This window comes from Castor canadensis, chromosome 9, assembly GCF_047511655.1.
Source record: "Castor canadensis chromosome 9, mCasCan1.hap1v2, whole genome shotgun sequence".
NCBI lineage: Eukaryota > Metazoa > Chordata > Mammalia > Rodentia > Castoridae > Castor > Castor canadensis.
This window is the reverse complement of record NC_133394.1, coordinates 18,286,390-18,306,911: the sequence shown is the minus strand read 5'-3', so window position 1 is coordinate 18,306,911 and position 20,522 is coordinate 18,286,390. Positions and strand designations below refer to the sequence as shown.

The following is a 20,522-nucleotide window of genomic DNA, read 5'->3' as shown; positions in this document are numbered from 1 at the left end:
GGTGGGGGTACTGGACAGTGAACTCAGAGCCTTCTTCACACATGCTAAGCACACACTACTTCTGAGGTGCATGCCTGGTGTGCACAACCAGTTATTTTGCAACTATATTTCATGTCTATTTTAAAATTTAGTGGCCATGTATTTTCATTGTTTTTCTTTGAAAATCCTTACTAAATAAATCTTTCTATTTTTAACAAAGTAAGGCATTGACTACTAAAATACATAAGGTTGCCAAAAAAGCTCTTTGTAAGCTCAAAGCAATCTTGTGACCTGTCTCTTGGCTCATTCCTCTAAGGTAATCTTACTGCCTTTAAAAAAAAATTATGGGATTATACTGCTATTTTAAAAATGATCAACTTTATATAGAGACTTCCTTTAAGGAAATTAAGAATATGTCACACTTTATCATCATATTACTCACACACAATTTCCCCTATCCCTTCCTCCAAATGTAGGTATTTCACAATCTTAATTAAATCACAAGTCACTGTTTACAGTATAGTGACTATGTAAATAATGGTCATTATTGAAGTATCAGATGATCCATCACTTCTGTAGCTTAACCTAAAATATTCCTGAAGCTATCAGGGTTAGGTCAGGAAAATAGAAACTACATTACGTGATTCAAAAAGAAAGGCCCTCAATACATGGCATCAACTTCTGATGCACTCAGTAGAAAACCAGTGATGGTTTTAGAAAAATGTGAACAGGAATTCCACATGAACCACAGCCACTGATACTGGTTGTCTTTATCACCTGGAAGCCCTTTCTTCAGGCTGCAGGTGTCCCTGGAGAGGTTTGGCTTCTCAGTTTCCCCTGCCATCTGTATCTTGTTCAGATGCTTTCATTGTGGGCTCTATACAAAGGTGTGGTGGCAAAGGATGTAGGAAATAACAGTTTTAAGTTTCCAGTTCTTGCTCTATAGGATGGAGCTTAGAAAGATGGGGATGATGCTTAGATCAAGAATTCAGCGTTCAACACAGTGTGGTTCCCCTCCATTGTTCTGCTCCAGCCTCTCAGGCTGTTTGCCTTTTATACATGCCTTGAAGCTGTCATTGAAGGAGTATGTATGCCACACTGGATGTTGTGTTTTGTAGATCTTATCCCATCTTTTTCCTTGCCTTATACTCTCTTTTTTGGTACGTTCATCTTCTAGTAACTTCCTAAGAAGTGCATAAGGTGTTTTTGAGTTTTAAATCTTTACTAAATCTTTACTCTTCCTTGATGCTTGATTGATGGTTTGAATGGGTATAGAATTCTGGTTTAATATCAGAGTATTCAGCCTTCAGAAATTTGAAATTGTGTTCCAGGTTCAGCCAGCATCTCTCTGAGATTAGTTCTTAACATACTCTAAAATGAAATAAATAGTGGGAACCTTCTATTTTGAGCACAAAACTATTTCTGGAAATCATTGAGCAGATTGGGTGAGATACTTGCATCCCGTGTTGGAGAATTAAATGGTACCATGAAGGGATGATCGGCCAGGTACAGAATATGGATAAATGATTCAGTTGATTTAAAAAATGATATAAGAAAGGTCAGAAGACATTCTTACTGATTAAAGATTTGAAAAACATTAACGTGATGTAACATGTAGAATTACTTGATTATTGACTGGAAACAATAATCGTAAAAGGGCAGTACCATCAGGAGATTCTGAGACTATCGTGAGACTTTTACCCATGCATAATTTAAAGAGATTGTTAATTTTGTTACGTGATAATAACATCATGCTCGTGATAATTAAAGACAAAAGTCTTTATCTGTTAGAAGGTCATATTGAATGAATGAAATGTTATAATACCTGGAGTCACTTGAAAATACTCCTTAAAGGGAAAAAGTCACCAGGGAAGTAGATGACCCCTAACTGGCAAAATTTGTTGATAGGTTTATAAAGGTTTAATTATAGACAGTATTTTTTTGTGTATGTTTAAAATTTTTCATAGTAAAAAGTTTTAAAAAGAAGGGAGAACGAGAAAGCATTAAAGGACCACACTAACATATGTATTATTTTCTTTATTGAGAAAATGATACTTATCTTCTTATCTCCCTCACTGGATTTCCCTATATATCTCTTTCAGACTGTTTTTCAGTCTCTAGCTGGAAGGGAGAGTATGAGAGAGAAACATCAGTAACAGAGCGGAGAGTTAGAAAATGAGGTTAAGTGATCTAACCTCCAAAGTCTGCAATAGGGCAAGAGAAGAAATAAAAATGTGTGGTTTCTGCCAGGGCTAACCAGAAGACAGGGATTATAGTCTACATTTTGTCATTGTGAATTTAATTGGCTCTCTTCCTTCCTTCATTTTTGTTTTGCCCTCTATAGTAAAGAAATTTATTCTATGTCTAGTCTCCTCATTTGCAATTGTGCTTTGTATAGATTTTAAAAAGGTCATTGTGCTATATTTTGTTCTTTGCATAATTGGTTGATAGGAATATGTTCTTCACAGGTGAATCTTGCTTTGTGATAACATTTTATTTCTAAACCTATGATTAGGGAACAAACCATATTCTGTTGAATATAGCAAGGTAATTATACTCTTAGGATCTGTCTGGGTACCCAGCAGGTCTCCTATTCTAAATAATGTTTCCTTCTTTCTTTTAATAGCAAACAAATGAGAAGATAGATTACAAATTTGAAAGGAACAAGATAGAGCCTATTTACATATGTAGAGAGATGTATGCACTAATGGTTTTCCTTTTTTGCAACTGGCCTACATAAGTCATACATTTTTATTCAGAATAAAATAACATTCATAAAATGCCATAGTGTAAAAAAGAAGTCAGATGTAAGTGTGTATTGAATTATTGGTGTTTTGTAAAAATTGTGAAATGACTGTGTCATTACATTATTGAAAGTTGGTTTTTAAGTGTATGCCATGATATTTTGATGGCATTGTAGCTTGTTAAAAGGAAGAATTTACACAGAAACAGTGTAAAGTGAACCTGTGCTACCTTGTATTTGTTCTAGAGATCTGTAGTTAGTTTGAATGATGACCTAATCTTTGTCATAGGCTGGTAGGCCATTTATCTAGGGCACAGCCCTTTTCTATACTGAAGCTGAATTATTTGCTATCTCAATAGGTGTTACATATTGAACTTGAGTCTCTGATAAATAGTCATCAAAGTAATGAATCTTTGGGGCTTTGAGAAAAGGAACACAACTGAAACCAAAATGTGTCCTCCTAGAAGAAAAAAAGCCAGATAATGTCCCAGGCTGCTTAGGGACAGCAGAAAACAAGATGTTCAGTTTTCTAAATATGAAGAAAATGAATAATGCCTTCTGATGCTCACTTTGTAACTGATATGCTGCACAAAAACAGTAGAAAAAAGTTGGAATTTTAAAAAATCTTAGCATATATAGAATTTAAGTCTAATTATAAAGAACTTCACTCTTAGTTCAATTGGATCTATGTAATTGTACAATTTATTATGGAGTTTTTGAACCTTTTGAGCAAGTATCAAAGTATATATACATGTTACTCTTTACTCCGAAAATTGACTTTCTTCTTTTGTTGTTGTTTTTTGAGACAGGATGTTACTATGTAGCCCAGGCTGGCCTTGTATTCACCATCATACTGCCTCTACCTCCTGTGCTTTTACAAGGGTACCTCCTTGCTGTGTTTTCACATGGTGGAAGGCAAAAGAACATGTACTCCCTTCAACTTCAAGTCCTTTAAGGCCATGCCTCTTAATATCACTATGATGTAGATTAAGTTTGAGCACATGAATTTTGGGGAGACATTAAGATCATAGCATCCCACCATTGGCCTACCAAATTCATGCCCTTCTCACTTATTTTTACCTTGTTTTTCTTTTCTTGCATTTTATTATAAATAGTTCAAGGAAACCATGCAGTGTCCTGAACACTTTGATTAGAGATTTCTTCCACTAAATAGCCTACTTTGTTGTTCTTAAATTCTGTCTTCCACAGAGCATTAGAAAATCATAATAAGCACTACTGCACAATAGAGTGGCTAAAATTAGTAAGAGTGGCAACACAAAATGTGAACAATTAGGAACCGTAACAGCATCTATTACAGATGAGAACGTAAGATATTACAACTACTTTGAAAATTGTTCTGGCAGTTTATCGAAGTTATACATACCACCTAACCTATGAACCAGCCATACCACTCTGATATATTTACCCAAGGGACTGAAGACAGAGCTCCACAAGAAGACTAATACATTAATGTTCATATCAACCTTATTTTTAGTAAACTAATTGAATGTCCATCAAAGAAAGTGTGGCTACACCAATCGTGTTTTATTTCTACAATGAAATACTACTCAGCAATAAAAATGAATAAACTACTTATATGTAAAGCCACCCCAGAAACATTATGCTGAATTAAAGAAACCTGAAGCAAGAAAGTACAACTTGTATGATTCCATGTGTAGGATCCTCTAAATCAGAGAAAAGTAAGCAGTAGGGAAAAATCAGAACAATGGCTATTTTGGGGGAGGATGTTGATTGTGGAGGGTATGAGTCCTCATTCTGGGATGTTGGAAGTGTTTTATATCATAAGATAGTTATATAGATATGAGTTTGTTAGAATTCCTCAAGCATATGCCTGTGTCTTTTTCATGTACAAATAATATCTTAATAAGCTTTTAAGTAAAGGAAAAGTGATAGATTTAAACCTCTTAAGAATTTTCCCATTTTAATTCTTGAATGGAGGAGGCTTGGAAAGTTGAAGGGTATATTAGAAAAAATTAGTTTGCCTCATTTACATATTGCTATTTTCTGTATAAATTACGAATGAAGTGAAATGAATCAGGGAAAAGTATAATCTCAGGAAGGCCTGTATTCATATCAATAACAAAGATGAAAAATAAGATTATTAATGTTTATGGCTTAAGGTTACAAAGATATAGCTATTTTGGCCATTGGTCCTCAGAAATAAAAAAATACCCACCAGACCCCAGAAAGTTCCTGTTCTGTTGTCACTGCCTCTTTAGATCTACAGAGATCAGAGCTGGGAGGGTGAGAAAAAAGGATTGGTGAGCTCTGGGATGGTCACAGAGCCAGGTTTGTTTCAGCTCCTGCTTCTGAGTGAAGGCCCCTACTCCATGATCCAGAAGGACTGTTATCCAACTTTTGCTAGGGTAGAAACCTAGCATTTCTAGGACATTGAAAGGGAGGGCAGTCCTAAGTAAGAACCCTAAGAATCTATGGCAAGAATTTGGGGGACATTACAGAAAAAAAAAATAGGTTAACAGATGGAGCTCTGCAAATTACTGAAAGGAAAGAAAAATAAGTCAACTTTTGTCCTGTGTCACAATATACAAAAACTACTGATATGACCATAATTATATGGTCATTTTCTTAATGATGTGCAATGGATTTCACAGTCTTATGAATTTTTTTCCATTTTTTTGTTTTTATCACTGTGGGAGTTACATTCTTACATAGTCACATAGTGAAACTTTTCTCTCTGTTTTCTGTAAGTCAGTTTGTTGGGTCAAAGAGGTTGTATATTTTTATTTTTAATAAATATTACCAGATTGCTTTCCAGAGGGCTTTCATTTCATGTTTCTTTTGCATTCCTATGAGCAGAATCTGTGATAGCTCTTAATTTGTGTTGTACTCTCAAGTATAAAGTATTTCTTTCTTCAGTTTTTTCACTACTGCTAATAAATTTGAATGCTTTTTAAATGTTGGAGCTTTTATTTAATTCAGTGAGATTCCTGCCTATATTCTTTACACATTTTCTATTCATTTTCTCTGTCATTTTCTTATGAATTTATGTGTTCATTGTATATGATAATAATCCTTTGTTTATCATTGGGCAGATGTTCCAGGTCTATCTTTTGAGCACTTGGCTTTATCAATAACATCTTTTGCCACTAACTGGTTCTATATGTTTATGAAGCTATAGATTTGAGGATTTAAGTTCTGAGTTACTGATATGGTTTGCATGTTCTCTTGATGAGTTTTGTGTGTAGGCATGTGAGAAGGGTAGTTTAGAGCCCCTATGTGCAGCCACTGTGCATGTAGTACTTTGCTCTCTCATCCCCAATTAAGCTGTAAGTTTCCTGCATCACAACTAGGACAGAAAATAAACTGTATTACAGCCTGATGTTCTTTAAATGCATTTATTTGCTTAGGTCTGTTTCATATGCATACTGCTTAAGGTATGGTGCTCCCCTTTTACTATTTTGTTTCCCTCCTTTTACTGACTATTTTCAGATACATAATCTGTCATGTAAATTTTAAATAGTTTTATTAAGGCTTAAGAAAAGTCCTACTAGTCTTCTATTTACAAATAGCAGGAAGGAGGATCAGAGTACTTGATTCCTGGTTCTTGCAACATTTATATGTCTTGACTCTTTCTCTGTCTCTTCTGCCTTTCTTGATGTTGTTCTGAGTACCAGAGCAAGGAAACCCTCAGATGTAAAGTGTCCTGTGCCCAGAACATACACCAGCTGTATTGTAGAGACACAGTCATAGGTATCCCTGATCATGGCTGTTGCTAACCAGTTAGCCTATTGAATAGTGGTTTTTTCTACATTTCTTTTGCAGGTAAAACTCACAGTGGTGGAAGGGAGTAAGAACGGGACTATACTGAGCACCCACTAACCATGGCCAATTTAAGCCTAACATAGTTGTCATCCAGTGACAACAGAGAAGTTCTGAAATTTTATCCTACTTGCAGCTACCAATTTATTCTGCCACTGTTTAATGCATGTTGATAGGATATAGGAGGCAAAGACCTATTTTAATAGCAGAACAAGGAGAATAAGCATCATATGAGCTAGTATCTGTTCGCCTTGTCCCGAATTTCATAAGATGACATGGAGGAGTGCTATAAACTGAATTGTATCCTTCCACAACTTGTATATTGAAACCCTAACATACCATGTGACTGTACAAGGAGGTAGCATCTTTAGAAGGTAATTAAGGGACTGTGGTCTTTGAGATTCATAATTTCTCTTCTCCCCACTCTCCCTCCCTCTCCCCCTCTCCCTCCCTGTTCTTCTCCTTCTCTCCCTCCTTCTCCCTGTCCCTTTCCCTCCATCCCTCCTCCCCTACCCCCACTCTCTCCCTCTCTCTCTTTGCCTACTTTTCTCCCCCTCCTTCCCTCTCTTCTCCCATTCGTCCCTTACCCTTTCTTCCTTCTGTCCACCATGTGAGGACATAGGTAGAAGGTAGTCATTTGCATGCCTGGAAGAGAGTTCTTACCAGAACTAACTTGGCTGTACCTTGATCTTAGAGAAATAAATTTCTGTTGTTTAAGTCCATAGTCTAATGGCATTTTCTTAGGACAGCCTGTAATATGCTGTGAGTTTACATACAGTAAACTCTCCCAGTGGGTTAACTTTCTAATTGAGCAACTTCAACTCTAGATATCCCAATATTTTTACAATGGTCTGTAAGGTCTGGTCTTTGCCCAAAATAACATCATTATCTTTATTATACCAGAGAGTAAACAAACGTATTCTTTGCTCCAAAGGGAGACACTATCTGTCCCTTCTAAGATGTTTGGTACACAAATATCCTTGAAAAGAGTGTCTGGAACAAAGGGCAGTTATTGCTTCACTCTCAAGACTGTGGAAAGACCCAATTCAGAGGTAGCATGATTATGTGACTAGGTCTATCCATCTCTTTTTCCCTGTAATACTTTTTTGTTCTGTCATACATTCAATGTGTTCCATCCTTAGCAGGTTACAGATTTCAAACTTCAAATTTACTGTTTATGTTTTGCACTGCCTGGATTTTTTTCTATCTCTCACATGCTGCTTCCTTATTCCTTACCTACTCTTAACCTAGCCTGTGATTTTTATCTATATCTCATAAGCTACTATGTGTTTAGTGTTTCTTTGGATTTCACATTTGTTCACTTGTACTCTAGTTTACAATTGGATATTCTCAGATAACAAAGAAAACTTACATGATATACATACATAGAACTTTTGTTGTGTTATTCCCATTTTGGAAAGGGTTAAGATACTAAGAAAAATATTTCTTTTAGGTTCTAATAATTGATCACAGAGCAATTAGTTGTCTTAGAACACTTTTTCCCAAAAAAGCTTTTCTTAGTAGACTGCTATGCAAAGTTCAACAGATGGAATGACTTACATAAAACAGAAATTTATTTTTCACAGTTCTGGAGGCCAGCAGTCTGAGATTGAGGTACAGCACGTGGTAGATTGCTGACTTCTGGTACTACCCTTACCTGGTAGAAAGAAGGGCTGAAGAGCTCTCTAGGGCCTCTTCTGTAAGGACAGGAATTCCATCCATGATGGGTCTCTTCCTCATGGTATAAACACCACTCAAAGGTGGGCCTCCTGAGTCCATCACTCCTAGGGGAGTTAGTATTTCATATTTTGGAGGCACACAACATTTATTCCATAACAAGGCATCTACTTATTTTATTGTTATATGTTCCTGTTAAATGGACTAAATAATAAGTTTCCAGTTCCTTATACTCAAAAGAGGTCATTTTAACCACTCTCTGCAGGAGCAACAAATTTTTCTTACCTTAGTTCCCCCTACCCCACCTTCCCAGTGCTCTGACCAGGAACTGAGACACAGCATTTGCTATTTTAAAGAGCCTAGAGATGTCTTTTCTATTCAGTTTTGAAACTAATTGTGGAAGTAAAGAATGGGCTATAAGGAAACAGTTTTCAACTAAAATGGTTAATTTCATCTTTAATTGAGTGCACATTTATTAAGTTCTGTAATGTATTAAGTACTGTGGGGTTACAAAAATAATGTTAGTAATGTTTAGTATCTGCTTCAATACAGTCATTGTCTAGTGAGGGAGACATTTACAAATAAATGTAATTTGTTCTAGGCCTATGATAGCACAAAGAGAATGGTTGAATCTGCCTGGGAAGTCATAGGTTTTATAAAATTTGGGCATGACTCTTAAGAATGAGAAGTTCATAGAGAAAAGGTTAGATCAAAAAGAATTAACCTAGAAGGTAACACACATGCACAGGAAATCAATGTGAGTCAATGCCCTGTATAGTTATCCTTATCTCAACCAGCAAAACCCCTTGTTCCTTCCTATTATTGCTTATACTCTCTCTACAACAAAATTAGAGATAAGGGCAAAATAGTTTCTGCGGGGTATTGAGGGGGGGAGCGGGAGGGGGTGGAGTGGGTGGTAAGGGAGGGGGTGGGGGCAAGGGGGAGAAATGAACCAAGCCTTGTATGCACATATGAATAATAAAAGAAAAATGAAAAAAAAAAAAAAAAAAAAGAATGAGAAGTTCACTGTGGAGGGAGTATTGTATAGTGGCTTAGAGTATAAGATAGAATCTGATAAATCAGGCTACCTGACATGATTTTGACTAAGTTAACTAGACTCTCAGAGCTATTTCCTCACTTATACAATGACAAAAATTATACCTCTTTCAAAGTGCCATTTTGAGGATTGAGATAGATGCTGACATATGATGCTGTTGCTATCCTTACCTAAGTTGCCCAGGCTGACCTCGAATGCCTGGTTCAAGCAACCCTTCTGCTTCATCTTCCTGAGTAGCTGGGGCTATAGGCACCTCTACCACGTCCAACTTGGTGGAGACATTTTTGAGTAATATGAGGGAAGTGTGGGTGTATTCATAGATAATTTGTGACTGTACAGACAGTAGTGGGACAACCTCTCTTAGTTTGAGAAGATTTTTAATGTACTTATTTTATAGAGTATTCACAAAAAATCTCAATGCAAAGAAGTTACATAATTCTCTTTTTGATACTGGGTATTGAATCCAGGGCCTGTCTTATGCTAGGCAAGCACTCTTCCAACTGAGCCATGCCAGCTCTTTTTTGTGATTTGTTTATAAGATAGGGTCTTGCTAACATGGTCCTACCTGGCTTCGAACTTGCCGTCCTCCTGCCTCCCTTCCTGAGTAGCCGTGATGACAGGAAATTCCTTTTTTTTTTTTTAAGTACTGTGGATCAAACCCAGATCCTTTCACATGCTAAGCAAGTACTCTACCACTGAGCTATATCCTCAACCTCAAATTACATAAAGTTTTAAGTGCAGACTGGCCCTTAAATTGTCTTGTCTTGCAATGTGCTTATTCAGGTTTGACATCTGGGAAATGATGGCCTCTTTAATACTCTTAAGGAGTTTGTATATACTTGGTACTATCTTTTCCTTAAATGCTTGGTAGCATTTGCCCATAGAATTGTTTAAGACTGGAGTTTACTCTGTGGGATGATTTGAACTACAAATTCAATTTCTTTAATAGTACAAATGCTAATCATGTTTTCTTTATTTTTTTTCTTGAGGGATCTTTGGTAGTTTTGGCAAGAAATTTGCCCATGGGATCAAAATTGTCTAATTTAATTGTTTATAATGCTCCCTCATGACCCATTCAATATCTATAAAATCTGTTCAGACAGGTCTTCTCTCCTGATGCTGATAATTCCCGATCCTAGTAATTTGTATCTTCTTGATTTTTTTTTTTTGCTTGATCAATGTGGCTAAAGGTTCATCAGTTTTATTAATCTTTTAATAAAAAATATCTTGGATTTTTCTATCTTTTTGTTTTTTCTATTTGTTTTCTTTCTTTTGCTAACTTGAGTTTAAGTTGCTTTAGTTTTTCTGTTTTTTTTTAAAGATGGGATCTGAAATCATTGCCATTAATGTAAGTGTTTTGTGTCTCAATTTCTGCTTCCCAAGTACCTGGATTACAGTTTTGAACCATTGCGCTAGCCTCACCTGTATTTGTACTGACTTTCTTTACACTTGTTTTGGCCAGTTATTGAATGTCAAAATCGGTTTATATTATGGACATACTTGTTTATCCCTTCAATTTTCTCTGTTTTTGTTTCATGTATTTTATTTTTTTATCATATTCTTTGGTTTTTTGAGAAAAGGTTTCATTCTGTAACCCAGGCTGGCTTTGAACTGGGTGTTGGGATTACAGGCCATCACCACCACACCCAACTCTGCTTCATGTATTTTACAGTTTTGTCATTCAGTTCATAACCAATTAGGATAGTTATGGAGTCTTAGTGAAATGACCTGTTATTGTTGTGGAATGACTTTCTTTACCAGTAATAATACTTTGTACCCTGAAATCTACTTGGTTTGATTTGATGTCTTTTTCTAATAATTTTGTCATATTGTCATTTCTGGGTGAGTTTTGTTTATGTCTCATGTTTTCCTGCTTTTGTGCAGGCCTGATTATTTTGAATTGAATGCCAGCTGTGGTAAATTTAGCCCACTTGTGTGGTAAATATTTTTGTATAAATACTTGAATGTATTGTTCTAGGGTAAAGTAAAGTTGCTTGGATATAGTTTGATCCATCTGGATCTTGCTTTTAAGATTTGTTAGGCAGGACAAGAGCAGCATTTAGTGTTAAGCTCATTTTTCCCCAATACTATGGCAAAACCCTTCTGAGTGCTCTCTCCTGTGCTCCATGAATTATGAGATTTTTAAAAACTCTAGCTGTGGGGTCTCTGGGCATTATTTTTGTAGCTTTGGGAGATGAGTCTTGCTCGACCTCAGGTTTTCTTATACACGTGGTCGTCACTACTCAACTGAAAACTGTAGGTCTCTGGAGCTCTTGTACTTTACAGACTCTCCAGCCCACGACTCTGTCCTGCATTCGGCCATCTTGCCTCCCTATACTTTGAGCTTCCCTCCCTATGCTTCTCAACTGAAGGACACTGTTGTGCTTTGGCTGGCCTGGGCTCTGCAGAGTCTTTGCAGACAGTGTGCTTGGGTGACAGGAGGTATCACCCCTTGTTTACTGTTTCTGTGCATCACTGTCTCTTACTTCTTGATGTTTAAGGTCTTGAAAACAATTTTTTGCCCATATATTATGTTTGCTTTCAGTATTGCTTAGGAGCATAGGTGTATCCAAGCCCTGTTATCTATCTTAATCAGAAATGGAAGTGCTGTGACACATGAGTTTATTATTTTTAAAATGGTGTGTCACAGTTTTCCCTGTTACTTTTCTACCCATTTTTGGTTTTTTGCAACGTTTATGTTAATCTGCTCCCAGAATCTTAGATTGTAGGTGGTCTGTGAGGCTGTCGGCACTCTGCCCCCAGTCATCTCTTGTATATTTTGGGGACTGTTCTAGGTACTGTGTGTAGAATGATGACTTAAGGCTTATGAGTTAACTCCATAATAACTCTAGTTGAGTATGATCTCCATTCTCAGGGGAGTGTGCTATTGCGTGGAGTTATGCAGTGAAATCAGGTACACTCCCCAGACTTATTTAACTTGCACTCACAATGTGCTCTTAAATATATGCATTTTAAGGAAATAGCATTTTGGAAGATCATATCTGAAGTTGAACATAAGCACAATATTTAGTTTTATATGCTATTCTGGAAGTAAATATGAACTTTTGTAATCAATCCCAACTAAACAAGTTGAGTAGATTAACAGGAGGATGAAAACTGAAACAGAAAAGATTACCATCTGATTAAGTCTCCTGGGGATTTTACACACATAACATTAATGTCTATGTAATTTTTTTCCTTTTCCTTTTTAACTTTTTCTCACTGCTATGTTTAAGTAACAAAAAAAAACTTAATGATAAATGAAGGTTTTATCTTAGTTCACTTAAAATAATGTATGTACCAGAGAAATTTCCAATGGCTAAGTGATATTATAAAGAGACTAATAGGTCAATAAGGTGACATTACTCAGTCTTAAAGACTTAGTTCAGATCTTAGGAAGGGCTTTTGATACCACTATGAGGCTGAGATTGACTTCCTAAAGAATTGGCTTTGAGAAGAAGATAGTTTGTGTCCCCCTTTTTTTTTTATGAGTATGTATTATAAAAGATTTTGATATATTTATAATTATTTTCTATTAGCATAGATATAAATTCAACTCTTTATTAAAGAATAGAAAGCTGATGATTATAGAGAACCAGTATGTGAAGTAATGGACAAAAATATTTCATATTTTGAATTCAGTGACAATACATCTTCTACAAGTTTTTGAGAAGGAACTAAGAGTATTTATAATATGAAAGGAAAAATCATAAAGTATAATTTAGAACACCATTTTCCCCCATTTCATACATGGGAGGAAGAACTAAGTATAAATATTTTTGAAGAAAAAGCAACTTGCATATTATTAGCATTAAAAATACAAAAGTGACTTTGAGTATGGAAAGTTGGGCAGAGCAGTGTTAAACTATTTTGGGAGAAATGGAGCCATTTTTTTAAGACATGCTTTTCATGGCCTTTTTCTAATTTTAAGAGCATAGATAAATGCATTAACAATATGAATAAAATGCAAGAGTATTAGTACAATGATTATTTTCTCCAGGCACTATTTAAATTAGATGAAACTCTTTACTATGTAAAAAGTAAAAGTAATAAAAACATGTTAAGATACCAGACTACATATGTCTTGGTGATTTTTTTACTGTAAAATATTGGAATTTCTTTACGCTTTTAAAATTTTATCATTTTTACATTTACTTTCATGTGTATACATTATTTGGGCCACCTTCCTCCCCCGTTTTGGAATTTTATATTACATTTTTCTTTTGTTCAAGTTAAAGGTACTGTCTGTATCTCCTATAGTATGGTCAGTTGAGAACCTTTCACACCTGTTCAAGATAAAATTGGTATTGTGGCATCTGCTTTTGTCATGTTTCTGCTTTAAGGTATCTACCCTCATTCAGAAACTTACCTAAGTTCATTTTGCTCTTTCTCTGCAAATTTAGCATCTAGCTCTTTCCCTTATCAGCTGCTATGAAAAAGAAATAAAATATATTCATGTTACTTAATATTACCTAATATCCTTTTGTTGTATATTTTGGGTTCTTGCCTTCTTTCAAAAAAAACACTGAAGGTATAGTTTCAGTTTTTAAAACTGAATTAAAAATTAGGAGATGGATAAATATCTTCTTTGTTCTTCATGACTACATTTGGCTTTTGAATCCTTATGATATATATTAAACACTAGCTCAAGAAACCATGGATTTTAAATATATCATAGATAATGCAAATTGTTCTTATTCTGTGGAATACAGAAAATAAAACAGGACCAAGTAAAGAGCCTGGATTATTTACAGGTTGAGGGCTTAAAGGTGCATTATTCCAACACAAATATTAAATTATGAAATGGAAATTTCAGTTTGCCGTAAATCTGTCTGCCATCGTGGCTTAAAATAAAATAGTTTTGCCCATCTAAAGCAACATCAATTTGCTAGTCAGTGCTTCATGTATCAAGGAGCGTTCTGTGAAAATATCAATATCATTGGTTAATATAAATGAAATTAATTTTTAAAGCTGGGCTAAAGGTTGACATCTGAAAAATTGCATTACTTTGCAGAAGAGAAATTTCTGTCTTCTAGTGAAATTTCAGGTCATGAGGGCAAGTAATTTTCACAATCTTGAATGGGAGCCAGTGAAATATGAACTTCATTGTCACCTAGCCCCAAAGCGATAAGATAAAATGAGCTGATACATCATGTGCTGTGGTTTTATCATCTCCCTCAGTAATTGGAAGAGAAAACATAAGAGTGTGTGTGTTTGTATGCTCCCATCTTGCCCCTCCCAGCCACCCCATCATCCACACCCAGGCTAAAGCCATTTTAGCCCAATCAATACAAAGGTCATATAGCATTATAGATATATATTTTTAAAATTTTTCATGCTGACTAAAAGTGCCAAGTAGAACATTACAGTTATGAATATGTTTAATTGAATTTGTCGCCCATGAAAACGTTAAGGCGAATACTGTGTTACATCATAGCACAGTAAGGAACAGGAAATACTGGGATAAAAAATTAAATAACAACTCATAATTAATTTAAAAGGTAATTTTATTTAGTATTCATGACTTATTTTTGTTACCGTTTTGCTTTTTTTGCAGTTTGGCATTCTAAACATTCACAGATGTAGATTTAATGACAAAATTATCTTAAAATTTCTACTAGAGGCAATTATATGTCATTTTTGCATTGAAAAAAGATCTCTGTATTTTTGCTTTAGGAGTATATCTTTGAAAACAACACTAGAAGTCATGGTTGGTAATGAAGTAAATCATCAAACCAACTAGAATTCAATGTTATTAGAATCAGTTGAGTGATATACTTTGATATTAAGTTTCACAAAAATACATTAATAATAGTGATACAACTGAAATGCTTAACTACAATTACATTAAGCTTATTTGTCCAAATTACAGTTATGCAAGTAAAGCATATTGTTTAGTGGGGAATTGATTTGAAAATATTTTTTAATATGTGTTTTTGTTTTAAAGATATTCCAAACATTAACTGTTTTCTCATACTAAAGTATAAGCTTTGTTGTTACTCATAATTGTGTTACATGAGTACAGGATGAAGATAATTCCTAAACTCTGTAGCCACGGTATCATTGTGTGTTTGATGGCATGATTAGCTCATATTTTATATACGAGGCTTGAAACATTTTTCTTGATAGTAAATTCATCCATACAGTTTGGAAATGGTTTTGTTGTGAACTTTCAAATAAATACTATGGTTGATATATGTTATCTGATTTTATTGTTGTTGCCACATTCTTCAGAATTTGATATGGAATTGCCTGAAAGAGTAAAGCCTCTCCAGAAATTTGGAAGTATGTAAAGTAGGACGTTCTGCTAGTGTTAAATACCAAGAATATACTTTCCAAAAAATCGTTTCTTGATTCTACATATGCAGACGTCCATGTGGAAATTTCTTATTTTTGAGATAAAATATTTTCACATTTAAATTTTTCCCCTTAAAAATTTCCTCTTCAATAAGAATTTTAAAATGTTTACAGTTTCCTGAGGGTAGTATTTGAAACGAAACATCGCATCTTGTTTACTTAAATAAAACATGGTTTTAACTATTTTAAATCTACACTTCAGACATCAGCTATCCAGTAAATAAGGGTGTCATCCAGTTGAGCAGCCAATATATGTTTCTATTTTTGGTCTTTCATGAGGATGGGAAACAAAAGTATTTTATTTAGATGAATTCATAAGCTTTTGCAAAATGGGTGGCTAAAGGGAGTAAAAAATACTTTTAAGCTAAGAATAAGTGCAGCATGGGTAAGAAATTTCCTCATGTATTCATAGTAACCTATCTGTAGGGTTTTAAGAAAGAAGTGTATAGTATTTGGGAAAATATATACTTTTTCACAGCAGGTATGTTTGATTTTTTTTAATGTAAAGAAATTGAATATGTTATATATTATATGTAAATAAATACTGATTTCTTTCTCTTCTAAGACCCTTACTTTAACATTTCACCCATAAACCAGTCTTATTGAAACATTATAAAAAATTGAAAGTTGAATTCACTAATAATCATACTAATAGCAATAAAACAAGGTGGTAAACGTTCAAAGACAGTGCTGTTGGCTTACGCTTTCAAGCTATTCTAGACTTGGGGTCATAACTGCAGAGCAATGGTAATGATACGGTTTCCATAGTAACGGATTCATTGGAGGGCTAGACCTCTGTCTAGGGTGCTGTCAGTATATGTAGAGTCTCAGTGAACAGAAAGTCCCAAAGAAGGGTCTGCTTCTACCTAATCCAGTTTTAATTGAACTCTAGAGACTTTGAAGTGAAGCCTCGGACCAGGCACTTCTACTGTTCAAATAAGAAATGAACCTCTTGCTTTGCTAGGCCTCAGCTGCTTTTCATTGCTAACACCTTTTCCTAATGAATACTTTAAAGAAATGATATTGTTATCAATTTCAGGTAGCAGTTTTTTAGTTGTGAGAATCCTCCTTTCTATTTTAAGTCCCAACTATCTTGACCATAACAGTTGAATTTCTTTTATCCATTTTCTCTTTTTAAAAAAAAATGAATTAGGCTAGTATGTTTACAAATGTTAGTATTTGATACCTTTGGCAATTTAAAATAATTTTCTGTCTCTGTTTTTCTTTCTCTGACTTAGAAGTAATTTTATACTTATATTTAACTTTGGAAACATACTATCATTCAGTGTGACATGTTTTGTGTCAGGTTTAGAACCATGTAAAGCAGTGCTATATGCTGATTAGGGAAATAGATGTACAAATAGTGCACATAGTGTATGTATGGATAATAAACCTCATATTAGAGGGAAAATGATGTCAGGAAGGGTTATGCATGGGAGTTTCAATGGTATGTAAGGCCTTAATTTTTAAATACATGCAATATGGCAAAATAGTAAGATTTTATAAGTTTAAGTACTAGGTGCACAGGGTTTATGTATTTTGTGTAGTTTTTAAATTTGTGATATTGAATAAAATAAAGCACATTTTATGACACTTGTATTTCTGGCAAATCTTTGGATACTATAAAGGAATGGAGTATAAATTCAGTTTTTTGATTAATCAGAAAACTATCTCAGTACATTAAAAATCTTATAAAATAGTGTTTTGGCATACTTCTGCTAGCAAATGGAATATTCTAGAATGTAATTCAATCTTTAGCTGCATCACCATGCTTGGCAAGAAGTCCTATTGGTTAGCTCTATTCTTAGGAAAGGTAGAATTTTGAGATCAGTGTGTGATATTCCTAGGTTGTTACAGTGTTTTAAGGGTCCTTCCTTGTTTGCTTCCTTTTGATTTTCCTCTTTAACCCAATACAGGAAAACAAATGTAATTGATTAAATTTCTAATGAACCAGGTTCTAGTTTAACAGATACTACCCCCAGCCCTCCACTTTTGGTTTTTTGTTTTTTGGGTTTTTTTTGAGACAGTCTCCCTCTGTAGCCCAAGCTGGTACTAAACAAGATCTCCTGGCTCAGCCTCCCGAGTGCTGGGATTACAGATGTGCACCCCATGCCCAGTTTATTTAATCCTTTTTAAGAAACATGACAACTTGGTACATAATCAAACTCTGGATTTTTGGATTAGAAAATCTGTGAGTAGTCCATACTTTGTAACTAACTTTCCAAGGGACTTTGTTTTAATCATTTAACATATCTTGACCTCATTTTCCTTATGAATAGAATATATTGGATTATAAATGTTACAGAATATATAAGAGAGATTCTCCAATACTTGTTGGCAAACTCATACCTGGATGAATTAATACTGGTAAGTAGGCCATGAGTTTAATACTCATTTCACATTAGGAAATGGCAATGAGTGATGTGAGACTGCCAAAATGGACAGTGCAGCTAGGTGTTACCATGTGGAATATAGAAGCAGGTTTGCCAGATATGCCACTGTTCCCAAGAAGCTGGGAATCTGAATGTTTATGTGAATTGCCATTTTGTCAAGTATTTTTACCTACTTAAAGTTTTGTGAGAATACTCTGTGTGCCAAACAAAATGAAAGGGACCATGTGCAGAGCTTAGGCTGCCATGCTTTAATTCAGTCATTCAAAAAATGCCTACTTTGTATGGGATGTTTTTCAAGGGAGTGAAGATAGAGTACAATCAATGTCTTTGAACAAGTAGAACTTGGATTCCAACATTCTAGTGCTGGAGAGGCAAGAGACAAATAAATGAGTATTATAATTTCAGGTATTATGTATTATGAAGATTTGATGTGCTTGGGATGGGGTGACTTTGTACTAAATGAGGTGGTGTTTAGATCCCACCTGAGGAGGTGACATATGAGTAAAAATCAAATGTGAGAGATTTGGAAGAACTTTCCAGGCAGAGAAGAAAACAGGTGAGAAAATACAGGCAGAAGCTTGTTCATTTCTCTCCATCTTGCTTATGTAGGTGTTTGTTGTATGACTGAATAGTAGGATTCCTCTATCACCAACTTTAAAACAGCGTGATTGTCTCGTTGTTTGAGGTTTTCATTTTTCTAAAAAACATTGCAACTTGAAGTAGTACCCATTTCTAGCTCCTGTTGTACCAGAAATAGAATCATTTTTGTAGAAAAATAAAACTACTTATTTACTGAATTAAGTAAGAGTTTTTTCTTTCAAATGAACTGCATTTTGCATTGAAGAATATAGATTTGGAAAATGGAAATGAGTAAAGAGGAGGACAGTGTGTGGGATAAACTCTTAATACTCGTTCCTTTTTCTCCTTTGCATATCTCATCTGTATCCCTATGCAGAGACAGGTGATATGAAATGCAATATCATAATCAAATGCTCTTTTCTTTGTATTGCTTACTGGTGATTACTTGGAAAGGACATATCTCAATTTTTTAAACTTTATTTTCTTTCATAGATTTTTTTCAGGTCTTAATGGCAAGTGCACATCATTTTCTTTGTGGAAATATGTTGAATCTCAGTTCCTTTAGCAGTTTCATAATTAAGCTTTTGAGATAATCTTTTTTTGAAAAACAAAACTTGAATAACCAGGCAACAAAGTGGTGCTTAGGACTAAAGACAGGATTATTTTGAATTGGCAAAGAATTTTAAGCAACTGTGTCTGTCACATGGGATGACAAGGATTGTAACAAGTTACTCTGACAACCACCCACTCCGTAGAGAGACTATGCCGAGTTCATTTGCAGTTTAGGCTGAGCTTTACCTGACAAAATGATACTTAACCTCTTATGCAGTTAGTCTGTGTTTTTGAATGATTTGCTTAACACTTACCTTAAAAATGTGATTATTTTAAAGTTATGAACTGACATGTATCTCTAGAAGTATGTAAAAGGTACTACTGGGCAAATTATAATCATGTAAAACTAATGGCATTCTTTTAAATTCTTTCTTCTTTAAAATTTGATCTGAAACTTTGTTTTCCATAATAGGATTTTAAAAACAATAAGTAATGTAGTATGTATTTCCTGAGAAACAATGGATTACATCATTATTTTTAAAAGCTCAAATGTATATTTATAATTAGATGTTTTATAATTTTACTCTGCTTTTTCATTTAAGCTTCTTTTTTGTAAATTGCAATGCATTTTCTTCATCTCTTTCCAGATTATTTTAATAACCCTTAAATTCTTTTTCTTAAAAATTATTTTTCTCAACAGTCTTTTTTATTTTAATTGGGGAACGAAAACACCACCAACACAATCTAGTATTTTTACTTTGCTGCTTCCTTTTTTTTTCCTCACTAGATTCTGGCATATACAGAAGGGCTTCACGGAAAATGGCTGTTCACAGAGATACGATCAATCTTTTCTCGGCGTTATCTTTTGCAAAATACAGCCCTGGAGATTTTCATGGCAAACAGAGGTAATATGTTGCAGAAATACATTGTTGCAGAGCCAACTTCCATCCCTTTACGATGTCATTGTTGAGCATACCATATTGTTTCCATTTAGATTGGATTTTGTAGTCTACTCTCTGCCCTACTGACCTCATTTTTTATACCACATGGATCTTCATAGGCTTTCTCTGCCTTGGTCATTTGTAGAATCATTTGTAGTTCTTTTCTTTTTCTGGCCATATCAGAAATTGGTGCCAGGCTTTAGAAGGCTGCATTTGGGGATAGGAGAAGATAATTAAATTACTCATGCATTTATTTTATCTTTTATCTAATCTATTGGTGTTTATAAAGGGACCATCAGAAAATGGCACTGAATGGCCATGGCTGCTTTGTATTACATCATTTTTTAAAGTTGCATAAAATTCTGTTTGTGGGTTTAGAATGGGACTTGGTGAAATCCATAAAGACAAGAAGGTGAGGCAAGTTGAACTTCAAGGAAAAGCAT

General features: G+C 34.7%; 1 protein-coding gene across 7 annotated transcripts in view; it reads left to right on the top strand.

The window, feature by feature from the left end:
• Lrba (LPS responsive beige-like anchor protein) overlaps nt 1-20,522 on the top strand; it is a 615,537-nt gene that overhangs the window by 396,216 nt on the left and 198,799 nt on the right. For all 7 annotated transcript variants that reach the window (XM_074041265.1, XM_074041269.1, XM_074041267.1 and 4 more), the window contains one exon: nt 19,926-20,043. In XM_074041265.1, the coding sequence (XP_073897366.1) occupies nt 19,926-20,043 (118 nt within the window). The remainder of the gene's footprint in view (nt 1-19,925; nt 20,044-20,522) is intronic.